Raw genomic sequence first — 13,364 nt, 5'->3', positions numbered from 1 at the left:
ATCATCATCGTCAGGAGGTCCTGATGTCATCAATGTGCATCCAACATGATGAGATCAGACGGGAGGCTGCAGCATCTTCTCCCTGGTCTCCTAACAGCAGGGGGCGCTCATTCAGTGTGTGTGTGTGTGTGTGTGTGTGTGGTGTGTGTGTGTGTGTGTGTGTGTGTGTATCTGGCCCTATGGACCCACACCTGATTATTCATTTGTTGTACCTGATACTTGTGAACACTTGGTTACTGCTTGGTTCACTGATCAGTAAGACCAGGAACAGTAGCCCCACCCTGGACCAGGAACAGTAGCCCCACCCTGTACCAGGAACAGTAGCCCCATCCTGGACCAGGAACCGTAGCTCCACCCTGGACCAGGAACAGTAGCCCCAGCCTGTACCAGGAACAGTAGCCCCATCCTGGACCAGGAACAGTAGCCCCACCCTGGACCAGGAACAGTAGCCCCACCTGGACCAGGAACAGTAGCCCCACCCTGGACCAGGAACAGTAGCCCCACCCTGGACCAGGAACAGTAGCCCCAGCCTGGACCAGGAACCGTAGCCCCACCCTGGACAGGAACAGTAGCCCCAGCCTGGACCAGGAACAGTAGCCCCACCCTGGACCAGGAACAGTAGCCCCACCCAGGCACATGTGCCCGTCTGCTGTGAGCGTGGGTGAATCAGCGCCAGGATGGGCGGAGCCTTCTCCCCCCGGGCGCCGCTGCGTGATCGAGCCTCTAATTGCAAATTTAAAGGAGCAGCCTGGAGCCGTGGCCGGTTATTAACTTCTGTTGTTTGGATTCGCTCTCGCCTTTAGATTAATAACGGCTTCTCTATTAATCCCACTGGGCCATGAAAGCCACAGAGACAAGTTCTATTGATATTTCTAACCCATATTTCAGAGGAGCTTAGGTCATTTTTAAAGAGGTGAGACCCAACAGGAGGAGATCCAGTGGTTTAACGGGACTGTTTCCCCACAGGAGGGCGAGTCCACGGGCAGCAGCGTCCTGCAGCTGCTGGTGACGGACAGGGACACTCCCCGGAACGGGCCGCCCTTCTCCTTCCACATCGTCAGTGGGAACGAGGAGCGACGCTTCCACGTGGATCAGGGTGGTCTGCTGTCGCTCTCTGCCCCCCTCAGGAGGAAGGTCAAAGCCCATCACCAGCTGAAGATCCAGGTACGGTGATGACTCCTCCACCTGAACCGGACTCAGACCTGAGAACCTGTTGGAGAGCAGCGACAGAATCAGTCCGGTTCTCAGTCAGGTTCTCAGTCCGGTTCTCAGTCAGGTTCTCAGTCAGGTTCTCAGTCTGGTTCTCAGTCAGGTTCTCAGTCCGGTTCTCAGTCTGGTTCTCAGTCTGGTTCTCAGTCAGGTCTCAGTCAGGTTCTCAGTCCAGTTCTCAGTCAGGTTCTCAGTCCAGTTCTTAGTCAGGTTCTCAGTCCAGTTCTTAGTCAGGTTCTCAGTCAGGTTCTCAGTCAGGTTCTCAGTCGGTTCTCAGTCCAGTTCTTAGTCAGGTTCTCAGTCCAGTTCTTAGTCAGGTTCTCAGTCAGGTTCTCAGTCAGGTTCTCAGTCCAGTTCTCAGTCCAGTTCTCAGTCAGGTTCTCAGTCAGGTTCTCAGTCCAGTTCTTAGTCAGGTTCTCAGTCCAGTTCTTAGTCAGGTTCTCAGTCAGGTTCTCAGTCCAGTTCTCAGTCAGGTTCTCAGTCAGGTTCTCAGTCCAGTTCTTAGTCAGGTTCTCAGTCCAGTTCTTAGTCAGGTTCTCAGTCAGGTTCTCAGTCAGGTTCTCAGTCAGGTTCTCAGTCCAGTTCTCAGTCCGGTTCTCAGTCCGGTTCTAAGTCCAGTTCTCAGTCAGGTTCTCAGTCCAGTTCTCACTCAGGTTCTCAGTCCAGTTCTCAGTCCGGTTCTAAGTCCAGTTCTCAGTCAGGTTCTCAGTCCGGTTCTGGAGGTTTGTAGGCTCATGTTTGTGTTGTCCAATCAGGTGACAGACAGCGGCCACCCCCCCTTGTCCTCCATCTGTGTGGTCAACATCAATGTGACTGAGCAGAGCAGGTACCCCCCCTCCGTTGTGCCTCTGGAGGTCTTCATCTCCACCTCTGGAGGCCTGTTTGCCAACCAGGTCGTCGGCAGGCTGCACGCCTCCGACCAGGACCTGCAGGATGTCCTGAGCTACAAACTCGTCTCTGAGAACCCTGCTGAGGGGAGGTTCTCCATCGACCCCTCCACTGGGAAGATCTGGGCAGAGGGAGGCCTGGAGGAGGGCTTCTACACCCTGAACGTGAGCGTGACCGACGGGAAGTTCAGCGTGTGGACGGGGGTCAGAGTTCACGTGTGGGCCGCCGACCAGAGGATGCTGGACTTGGGTCTGACTCTTCAGCTGGTGGGACTGTCGCCGGAGGAGTTCCTGGGCGACCACTGGAGGGGCCTCCAGCGCAGCCTGGGCCTGGCTCTGAGCGTCCCCAGGCAGGAGGTGCAGCTGGCCAGCCTGCAGCAGCTGCACGGCAGCACGGACCTGGAGGTCCTGCTGGTCTGGAGGACCCCAGCTGGGCCTGCTCAGCCTCTGCCCCCCAACAGACTCCCAGGTGACGTAACGCACATCCCAAATCCATCCCCATGTGGTATCATGTCCTTGTTGGGAGCTGTGATGGATCCCTGGTGTTGAGATGTTCTGACCTCAGCTCCCTCCCTTAATGCAGATCTTCTCTCGGACATGGAGGACTCTCTGGGGCTCCGCCTCCTCAGGGTGAAGCACAACGGCTGTCTGGGCGCCGGCTGTCCTCCGCGGGGCTGCAGGAACGCCGTCCAGCTGAGCGGAGAGCTGCGGAGTCACTTCACCACAGCCAGGGCCAGCTACATCACCCCCCATCACAGCTGGGAGAGCGTCTGCCCCTGCAACGGTACGTTGGTCCGCTCATGAGGAGGACGGCGTCCTGGTTCCAGAGGGCCGAGCAGGACACCTGGAGCGTGGGAGCCAGCTCCTGCTGACCTCCACCCCCCAGCGACGCTCTGAGGATCAGAGGCGTGAGATGTTTGACAGGAACATCTTGAGTCTGCTTCATGTTTTAGTAGAGCAGGTCAGAGAACTCCTCACAGAGGCCTGAGCAGGTCAGACCATCGAGCCTGACCCTCGCTAACACGAAGCCTCGTGCTGCTTCGGAGCCACAACTCTGCTTTGATCTTACAGACGTCTCATATTTTACTGAGAAAGCACCTAAACCTGCATCTTCAGGTCCTGAATGTGTTGGACTCGTTAGCATCGTTAGCAGGACTGTGCTGGTAGCTCAGTGGGCGTCGTTACAATCCGATCCTTATCAGATTATCCCTGTAAAGTGATCAGATAACGGCAGTAATCTGATTATAGGAAACACGACCAACACTGACTGAAGTCTCCTGCTTGGATCCCGGCTCATCTCATTTATTTCGGTCTTTTACACATGCGTAAAACAAGAAGTTGTAGAAAGCGGAAGTGACATCATTCCAATATTCTGTAAACAGACCAACCACCTCCTGCAGGATCCATCATCCGGTTGTTCTTATGTTGCAGAAAGTGCAGTGAAGTTTGAAGGCAAATCCTACCTGAAGTACCTTCACAGGATGGATGAGGACCACCAGAACTTCAGACTGTCTCTGAGCTTCAAGACCTTCCAGGAGCGAGGCCTCCTGGCCTCCACCAACAGCACCAAGGACTGGGGCCTTCTGCAGGTATCTGTGCGGCCGTTCAGAGGTCCAGACAGGACAGGTGGGGGTTGGGAGGTGGTGCTGATGTTGTAGATGATGCATGATCATGTGACAGGAAGCGGCGTTGACGCAGGGACACTGTAGATTCTCTTTCCAAAAACACTTGACCTTCACCGTGACCTCGACTGTGAAGACTGAAATTCTTCCTGTCAAAGTTGAAGAACCCCCCGAGATGTTGTGGTCCATTTCATGGGCTGTGACAGGAGGCCTCGGTGATCTTCTGAACAGTGCGGAGAGGCTTTGAGAAGAGGAGCGGGTGAAGAGCAGCACAAAGGTCCAGATGTGCTGTTATCAGACTGAAGCATCACGTTCTCAGCCGTTCAGCAGAGCTCGGTTCATTGGTGGCGAATAAGAGACGTGAAAACAGCAGATTTAAAGGTGTTTGAGGAGCAGCACGAGCACACGCTCACGTGCCAGCAGCACCTCACTTAGCAGGAATCAGACCAGCAGTGATTTGTGATGTTCTGCTCTCCTGAGGAGTCATCGGGGTTGTTTGGTGCCGCTGTGGGATCAGAGAGATGAAGTCCTGATCTCTGCAGCCTGTGGCGCTTTAGCCGTTGGGCTAATTTACCGTCTGAGCCAGGAGAGCGGCTGGTTTCTTCTGCCGGAGGTCTCGCATCTGCCCAGTTTAAACGATTCACACACCTCATCTCAAATGTCACGTTTGCATTCGTGTCTGATCCCGGCTGAGATCAGATCACGTCGGCTGTCACGTTTTTGGAAACATCTGCTTTTGTCTCTGATCCCACCGTCCTTTTTAGTCCTGATGGAACCCTCGCTTCGCCTTTTCTGCTGGGTTCTTCCAAACTTCCAGCCGGTTCTGTCTGGAGCGGACGACCTTTGCTGGTGCTTTTGTGGGTGTGTTGCTGCTCTGATTCCCAGTGAACCGGGCTCAGGAATCATCTTGGAACTTTCTTGACACAGCAGAGAGGCGCAGGAGCGGATCATCTACAGACGTGTCCAGGACAGGTTCTCCATGGAGGTTTCCACATCTAACTTGTTCTTCTCTCCTTCTTCCTGGAGACAATCAGCTCTTTGCTGCTCTTTAATGGAGCAGGAGGCTCTCAAGGCTGCATCATGCTGCTGGCGTCCCAGAGAGAGGAGACTAATGAGGACTCGTCTCTTTTAGGACTTTCCCGGGCTGAGAAGGTTCATCTGCTTGCCTACCTTAAATGCTGAAAGAGAATGTTGAATATTTGTGTTGTTTGAGAGACATGAATAATTCTCCAAACAGAGAACCAACAAAAAATGGGCCTTTCATCCACTGGAAACGTGGCGCCTCGCTTCCCCTCGTGGGCTCGTCTCATTTGTGTGGCTTCCACGTGCGCTCGCGCACAATACAGCGTTTTGGTTCTGGCGGATCTTCAGACGTGCTGCTCAGTGTTTCCTGAGGTCCTGCCTCCTGGGTTTGGGTTCTCAGATGAGACCAACGCTCCCTGCATGATTCATGCCGAGCACAAATTACCTCAAAAAGAATCTGGGAGCGTGGTCGTCAGAGAACTTCTTCTCCTGCAGTTCTCCTGCAGTGGGACCACGTTTGTGTTCAACCCTCTGAGACGGGAGGAGTTCCATCAAAGCTCTTTCTCTTCATTTACCCGTAAATTCCGTCCATCCTCCAGAGAACAGGCACGAACATGAACCCACTCCCACATTTCTGCTGGATTTCACCAACTCCACCTTTGTTCAGAAGAATTTCATTCATCTGGCCTCGTCCACGATCCCTCACAGTTGGTTTAGAGCTGATGAGAGCAGAAACCCTCTGATTACGTAAATGGAATTTCCATATGAGATGTAATCAGGCTTGGTCTTGGTGAGGAGTTGATGTTCTGGCTGAAGGACACGAGCATGGAGCTCTCCCCATGTTATCACATGTTCTTCCAGGCTGCAGTAACCAGCAGCGCAGCTCTGCGGAGCTCTCAGCGCCGCTGCCCTCGGCCTGTGCTTGTGTATGCGAGTCCACGCACCAGCTCTACACGAGGATATTGAGCCGTGGCCGGCAGTATTAAAGCTCCCTGCAGGAAGCTCTCAGCGATCACACTCTGATTTATGGAGACCTGAAGCACTGATGCTGTAGAGCTCCAGTCCCCACGGAGTTAGATTCTCCCGCACCACATCGGCCGTGCTGATACTGTAAAAACTCCGAGCACGTCAAACTCTACTGTCTCTCCTCAGTTATCCCCATAAATCACGCCATAAGTCACTCTGCTATCATGTCAAGGAGATGAGAAGACAAGCGGCAGGCGCCTCGGACGTCTTCCATTTGCTCTTGAGCCAGCACTTCAGCATCTCCACCACGATCGGCCAAAGTCGGAGCAGCGTTAATCTTTCTCCTCCCTCCCAAGGCCTTTGTGGATCCATGTGTAGGGTTTTTTTTCCCGGTCCATCCCTGGAAACTTAATCATCCCTCGCTTGCGCTTCCAAGCCCTGCCGCAGGGAATGAGACATAAAACGGAGCAGCGCCCGCGAGGGCGGAGCAGCTCATCCATGCTCGCTCACAGAAGCAGAAAATTAAAAAACTGCAAATATGTTGCTCAAACAAAGAGGAAAGAAAGCTCGTCATCCTGCGGCAATTAAAAACACAGGAGCCGAGCATGATTAAGAATGCATGATGGATTTTAAGGCCCAGCTGGGTGATTTACAAAACCCACATCTGGATTTGTAAAAGAGGTGAGGAGCTGTGAAGGCAGGACCTGGAAAATAGCTGCTGGCTTGTTAGCTTGTGAGGGTGCTGAGTGTGCTGAAATGCTAAGAGGCTCCTGCTGCTGCTGATGAAATACTGAACAAGTGTTTGAGTGTGTAGCGTGTGTGTAGCGTGTGTGTAGCGTGTGTGTAGCGCGTGTGTAGCGCGTGTGTAGCGTGTGTGTAGCGTGTGTGTAGCGTGTGTGTAGCGTGTGTGTTCTAAAGGGCGCAGGCAGGGAGCCCACAGCCTCAGCACCTCAGTCCTGTGGCTCCAAACACTCCAGCAAAAACACGGCTCATCACACCAAGAAAACGCGCTTTCATGGTCCTCGTGCTCCTTCCACATCTGGAAGGCTGCTGGTTACATCGGATCACCTGTCACACCATCGCCAACACACCAAATCTGACGTTTCACGCCACAAACATCTGATCTGCAGCTGCTGCTTAAGATAAAAGGAAGTGGGCTCCAGGCTGAATGAGGTCCGGCCCGGTTTGTGGGTGATGAATCATCTAATATCTGGACGGGTCAGCTGCTGGACCTCAGAGGTCTGACCCTGGTGTCACCTTCCTACTGAGATGCACCTGCATCAGCATCAGCATCAGCATCACTACACATCCTCTCATGTGTGGAATGTGGACTATCCATGTTGGAACCACCTTCTCACTCCTGCTCTGGATCCATTTCTTTCCATCTTTTGTGTCTATGAGGAAAATGATGCAGCTTTTCCCTCCACAGGTGACCAGCGGCGCGCTGCGGTTCAGGTACAGTTGTGGAACCGCAGCTTCTGGGTCCTTAACGATCAGTTCCGAACCCGTCTCAGACGGCCAGTGGCACGGCGTCCTGCTTGAGGTCAACTCCAGCGCCCTTAGACTGACCCTGGACCGGCAGCATTCGGCCTCGGTGGCCCTGACCGAGCCCTGTCGGATGCTGCGTTCCCATGGTGCTTTGCTGTTTGCCTCCAGTTCTACTTCAGAGGAACCACAACATCTGCCCGGCTTCATCGGCTGCCTGGAAGGCCTGGCCTTCAACGGGGAGCCCATCAGAGTGGGTGACGTGGGGGACTGGACCGGGCCGGGGAAGAGGAGGGTGTTTGGGGTGTACCGGTGCTGCAGCCGTGCAGGAGCCTGCGACAGGAACCCCTGTCAGCACGGAGGGCTGTGTGAGGAGGACGCCGGTGGAGGTGAGCACTTCCCTTCATATCTTTAGTTTGCTTCCCCGGTGATCCAGTCGTCCACCCAGCAGTCGTGAGGGTCTCTGCTCTGTCCCTCAGAGACGAGTGCAGAAGAACCCAACCACCATATCAGACCCACTGCAGGTCCAGACTATCCATTGTCTCCTCACTTTTCCCTCCACTGAAGCTGGAGCCGAAGGGGGAGGACAGAAGCTCTCAGCTTCATCCATCTTCTCCTCCCCCAAACGAGCTTCGACTGTGTGACGTTTCAGGCGTTCTGCTGGCGGAGCCGCGGCCGCGTCCTGGCGCTCTCAGCCCGACCTTTCCTGCGTGTCGGCGTGCTGCCGGGGGGGTCGGCTGGCCTGGGCCCTCGTCTCATGTGTGTGGGTGTGTTTCATCCTCTCTGCAGGGCCGCGCTGCAGGTGTGCAGGACTCTTCCACGGCGCCCGCTGCGAGCTGCCCGACAACCCGTGTGTGTCCCAGCCGTGCGCCCGCGGCCGGGTGTGTGTGCCCAAGACTCAGGGTTACATGTGTAACTGCTCGCTGGACGACGCCGACGCACGGTAATCCCAAACCGGCAGATTCCACCCAGTCATCCACCTTCTTCAGCTTTTTTGACCCTTTCTTGACCGACCGGGTGCTGAGGGGCTGGGAAGGTTCCTGTAACGGTCCTTTCTGGGGGGTGGGGGCTTTTAAAAGTCCTCCTCACAGTAAAGGAGAGCTGACAACACTTCAGACACCACCAAGGACTCCAGAGACAAAGCCACTTTTCCGATTAACCTTTTTATTGTGATAAAATGAACGCACAATGCTACAGCAACACCTGTAGCCATGGCAACAGCAGATGTAGACGTTGGCATCAATGGTTCCAACTCTCCACTGACGTTATTCTGAGTGGATGTAACGCTTTGTGATGCACCATGAAGTCCAGCTCACCATGGTGGGAGGTTGGTTCCTGTTAAAGGGAACCACATCTCTGTCCAGAGAGGGTGGCTGTTTAAAAAAGGGGGGTCCAAACGTTCACAGTGATGCACGGATGTTTTGCAGGTGCCACAACGAGGTGGACGTGTGTTCGTCCAGTCCGTGTCCTGGAGGCTTCGCCTGTAGAGCAGCTGATGGCACCTTCCACTGCGACCCGCTGCCTCAGGTCGGCCAGAACTGACCCAACAGCCAGTGGAGGCCCCCAGCCCTACCACCAAATCCTGACTTATCCTCAATCCCTCCAGGTTTCTGCCATGATCGGCCACATGGAGATCATGGAGATCAGCGCCAGTGTGCTGGGGCTCCTCCTCCTGGTGGCGCTGTTTGTTTGCATCAGGAAGAGATACATCCAGCAGAAGAAGAAACGGCCCGTCTGTGTCCAGGACTCCAACGGGTGAGATCATAAAGGATCTCTGATCCGTGCTCACGCTCACTTCCTGTAGATTATCAAAGCTGCAGGAACATTTGAACCTATGACCTTTGCTCTTGGGCAGTTTTTTCATATGTGGCACCGGGATGTTGGTCCCAAACGTTTCCTTCGTTCATCGTTGTGGTGGGCTGTTCATCCTCTGGTTAGGGTTAGGGTTGCTCCTGCGGGGGGGCGGTGGCCTCTTTCATATCTGTCCGACCCTGCAGGACATCTGAGAGACAGTGGAGGGAAGTTGGGAAGGGGAATTTATGGGAAACGTGTCAGACTTTCCTTTCTGACGGTGGAAATGAGACACAATCTGAGTACCGATGTGGTCTAGTTGAACTGAGCATGTGTAACCAACCAGAAGAACGAGGAGCCATCCTGGTCTCAGAGCGACTGCATTACACCTGCCTGGCAACAGGGGGCGCCGACATGTTCCTCCGCACTGAGACGCGACACTGTTTATGTCTGAAATGTCCTTGTTGCATCATCGTATGTCAGATATTCCCGTTTGACAGAACTGAACCCAGAATTCTGCTCCCCACACAGGTACTTCCAGACCGGCCTGGCGAAGAACCCCAAAGCCGACAACCAGGACGTCAACCTGGTAGAGATGAGATCACTGGTCGGTCCCATCAATGACCTCGACAACACACCCTTCAGGTCACTTCGTCCAGGGAGCATCACTGGTCCTTCGGGCGGCGGGGTTTCCTTCCCAAAGACGCAGGGACCAGTGGTGTGCAGCGTCGCCCCCAACCTCCCCGTCAGACCTCCGTCCAGCTCGGACAACGACTCCATCAGGAAGAACCACTGGGACATGGACTACGAAGGTGTCTATTTATTGGTTTTGTTGAAATTCTATAAAAATTACTTGTCAATGATCTGAAGGACCAATCATGGAAAACATGGAGTTTATTCCTGCAGCAGAAGGTTCAGCGTCTCTTCCCACGTCTTAAACCTCGGAGGAGTGAAGAAACGCGTTGATTCCAGGTCTTTAAAAACGATCTAATCGCACAACACGTGCGCTAAAATGTCAACTGGGCAACAGTGACGGGGGGACTAACCTGTCCTGGCGTCCTCGGTGTTGCTAAGCTACACAGGATCAGTGAAGGTCAGGAAGTTTCCCCTTCCTCAAGGTCACCACGTAACAGTGTCTCAAGGTGCATCATGGGAAACTGGACTGGCTGTGAATTCATCTGGAACACAGCAGCTCTGATTAAAGAGCAGAACCTTTCACAATAAGATTAAGAGCTCACCAAGAGATCAGGGAGAACAAAGCTGTTCATGTTCCTGCCTCCATTTTCTCTGCGGCCTTCTGCATCCTAATATTCCTCCTCCGTCTTATTCCCTGAATTTTCCCATCAAGCAGTCTCTCATGGAACCACGCACACACAGAAAACCTTCATTTTAGGTCTGATTGCCAGAAGAATCGGAAATTGAAGGTAACTTCCTCTGTGGTTCTCAGGTTGTTTGTAGGTTTAAACCTTTTATCTCAGAACCTTCGGAACATCAAAGCCAGTTTCCACCACTGGGAAGGATGGAAGAAGAAGTGCAGGATTCCTGAATCTGAAGCACTTCTGCACACCTGAACTTCAGTCTGGGGACTTTTGAGGAGCAACAACGTCCTCTTCGTCTCAGATAAGAACTGATCCAGCTGTGGTGCGATCACACCTCAGGGCTGTCGTGACCCCCCCTCGGTGAACCTCCCCACCTCACCGTCGTCCTTCATGATTACGTTTCCCTGGACCAGGTCAGGTGGTTCTGATGGATCCAGGATCAGATGAAGGCGCGTCTTCAGACGTGTTGTCTGAGCCCCGACTGCCTAAATGCTGCTCTGTTAGCTGCTCTGTTAGCTTCTCTCTTAGCTTCTCTGTTAGCTGCTCTGTTAGCTGCTCTGTTAGCTGCTCTGTTAGCTTCTCTCAGCAGCTCTCAGATGTTTCCCCACGTTGCTGGGAAACGTTGATGGATCCTGACGCCGTCAGAGCTCCACGGCCGCCCACTGCAGGCGTCCTGAGCACGAGTCGGTCTCTAATTATGACTTTTGGTTCCACTTTCTACACACCGCCCACCGAAGTGAGCCGCCCGGAGGCTGCCGGCATTCATCACGGCGCTCTTTGATGTTTCATTCGGAGAAGAACCGGAAGCTCCGGCCTGGAACACCTCAGTATCTACCTGTGGCCAACGTTGGAACTCCTTCCTCCTTCTCCTCCCTCTGGTTCCTCTGGCTTCACTCTCACCACCAGCCGTCTCCTCAGTGGAGACGTTTCCTGTCTTGTGTCCTCTTAAGTGAACAAACTGAGACAAACGTTCTCGTCCATCTTGGGTTCACTGACATGATCTGATGTCTCTGAGAAAGTCCCCAGTGGGATTCTGGGACACAAAGAAAAGCAACAATCTGCTCTGCTCTGATCTTAGTGGCTTCTGGACAGTCTGGACCCCCCACAGAGAAGATGATGGCGTGGCCTCGGTGCTACAGAAGTCCTGCTTTTATTCCCGATGGGATGGTTGCCAGCAGACATCTGCTCCATAAAGAGCAGCTGAAGGTTCTGTTGAGGTTGAACAACATCCATGATTGATCTTTATTTACAGTCAGATGGAGCTAAAGCTTCTCCATTTGCTGCCACTTTGACTCCATGACAGCGTGTCACACGTGCACGCTGCTGCTTTGGCGTCGTGTGCGTCCATTCAAGCCACTCGAAGGCTGAACAATAAGCTTCGTTTAGACGAGACTGAAGCGTGAATCGCTGCTACGTCAACGTGCGGAGCCAGAAGAATCATTCCTGAAGCTGCAGGTTTCGGTTCAGGAACTTTGAGGCTTCAGTTTTTAGCAAGAAAACCAGGAGTCGTTAAAGACGTCTGGCTGATGAGACTCCAGTTAATCCAACCATGAGCTTCCTCATCATCATCACTACAGGTGGAGGTGGTGAAATGAACCGGTGTCAACTGATCTGTATAGCCTCCTCTCTCTGGAGCTAAGATGAGCTCTGGAGCTAAGCAGAGCTCTGGAGCTAAGCTGAGCTCTGGAGCTAAGCTCTAAGCTAAGGGTAACAGACCAGGCCTCCTCAGCTCCAGTAACGATCCTCGGCTCTCTGATAGCCTTGGTGATCGATGGTTTGGAGCGGGTTCAGTCATTCCGACATGTGTGCTGACGTTTGTCCGTCTGTCTGTCCACAGTCTACCCGGCTGATCCTGACTACTACGGCCGTCCAGTGGTCCAGGAGTTCCCCCAGTTTGACATCGTGGAGGACACCTGCTCCACCTCCACTCTGGACTCACGCAGGAACTCTCGATTCGGCGGCTTCCCGTTCCCGCTGGATCGCTGTGACCGCCGTGCTCCTCTGCCTCCCTGCTACAGCAACCAGAACCTGGACGACTTCCTGGGTCCGGACGGGCTTCCTCTTCCCAGGTCCCAGTGCCCCAACGAGTACTCGGCCGTGGGCTACTACCCCACCCAGCGCACGCGCAGCTTGGACAGCAACTCCAGCAGCTACAAGCGGCTCAGCCTCCGTATGAACGTGGCCATGCCGTCCTACCCGGAGCGAGCCGCCTCGCCGATGTCCCCCAAGCCGGCCCAACCTCAGACCAGACCCGTGGGGCAGAACCTGCGCGCCTACGACAGGTCCAGCATGGTGGAGAGTGATTACGGGAGCTGTGAGGAGGTCATGTTTTAGCCCCGGGTCCTCGCTAACACGACAGGGTGCTCCGCTGAACCTGTTCTCGGATCAGCGCCGTTCTCTCTGAACCCACCGGAGGGAACTTCATCGTGCACTTGGTTCAGTCCCAAACTCCCAGAAAATCACCTCCAGGACCCGACCTCTGACTCAGCTGTAGTTCAGCCGTTTGCCTCTCTGCTATTTAAAAGGACCCCTTTAACAACAGCTTCTAAACGGCGTCGCCATGACAACCGGTGGGCCGTCTCCGTGCGTGACAGACAAGCACTTCGCTCCCGTTGGGTGGACGAGGGCTGGATCCTCTGAGGACGCCGTGGTTTCAGTGTTTCCTTCCTCTCTGCAGTGTTTCAGCAGAAAAACATCCAAAATGCAGCTTCAAGAGGGTTGAGCAGCACCAGAAAAGTCCATGAAAGTGGAGACGCTTTAACGCGCTGCCCTCAGGATGCTGACGTTTCATAATAAATGTAATAATCTGCAGATTCTCTCGTAGTTCCGTGGCTGTAAAAACTCCCCGGCGTCGTTGACTGTGACTTCCTGCTAACGGTCGTGTTTGGTTGCTGTTGTGGCTTCACGTGAATGTAACTTAGATGTGTTTTTATTCATTTCAGAGCTTATTTTTGTAAGAATGTGGGTCTCCCCATGTTTGACTGTGGTTTCTCTGTGAGAGATTTTATTCAGATGCTGTTAATTGATGTCTAGATGAATAAAGATGTGATCTATTATTCCAA

The 13,364-nt window shown here is 53.7% G+C and overlaps 1 protein-coding gene across 1 annotated transcript in view; it reads left to right on the top strand.

Annotated features, from left to right (window-relative positions):
* fat2 (FAT atypical cadherin 2) overlaps positions 1–13,364 on the top strand; it is a 45,708-nt gene extending 32,344 nt beyond the window's left edge. The window contains exons 20-29 of the mRNA XM_057043449.1: positions 967–1,164; positions 1,965–2,565; positions 2,680–2,880; positions 3,528–3,685; positions 7,137–7,581; positions 7,982–8,135; positions 8,620–8,719; positions 8,799–8,947; positions 9,515–9,795; positions 12,140–13,364. Of these exons, the coding sequence (XP_056899429.1) occupies positions 967–1,164; positions 1,965–2,565; positions 2,680–2,880; positions 3,528–3,685; positions 7,137–7,581; positions 7,982–8,135; positions 8,620–8,719; positions 8,799–8,947; positions 9,515–9,795; positions 12,140–12,636 (2,784 nt within the window). The 3' untranslated portion in view covers positions 12,637–13,364. The remainder of the gene's footprint in view (positions 1–966; positions 1,165–1,964; positions 2,566–2,679; positions 2,881–3,527; positions 3,686–7,136; positions 7,582–7,981; positions 8,136–8,619; positions 8,720–8,798; positions 8,948–9,514; positions 9,796–12,139) is intronic.

The sequence above is a fragment of the Takifugu flavidus genome, chromosome 9, assembly GCF_003711565.1.
Source record: "Takifugu flavidus isolate HTHZ2018 chromosome 9, ASM371156v2, whole genome shotgun sequence".
In the NCBI taxonomy this organism is placed as follows: Eukaryota; Metazoa; Chordata; class Actinopteri; order Tetraodontiformes; family Tetraodontidae; genus Takifugu; species Takifugu flavidus.
Note: the sequence above shows the minus strand (reverse complement) of the source record. Positions and strands in the feature narration are given on the sequence as shown.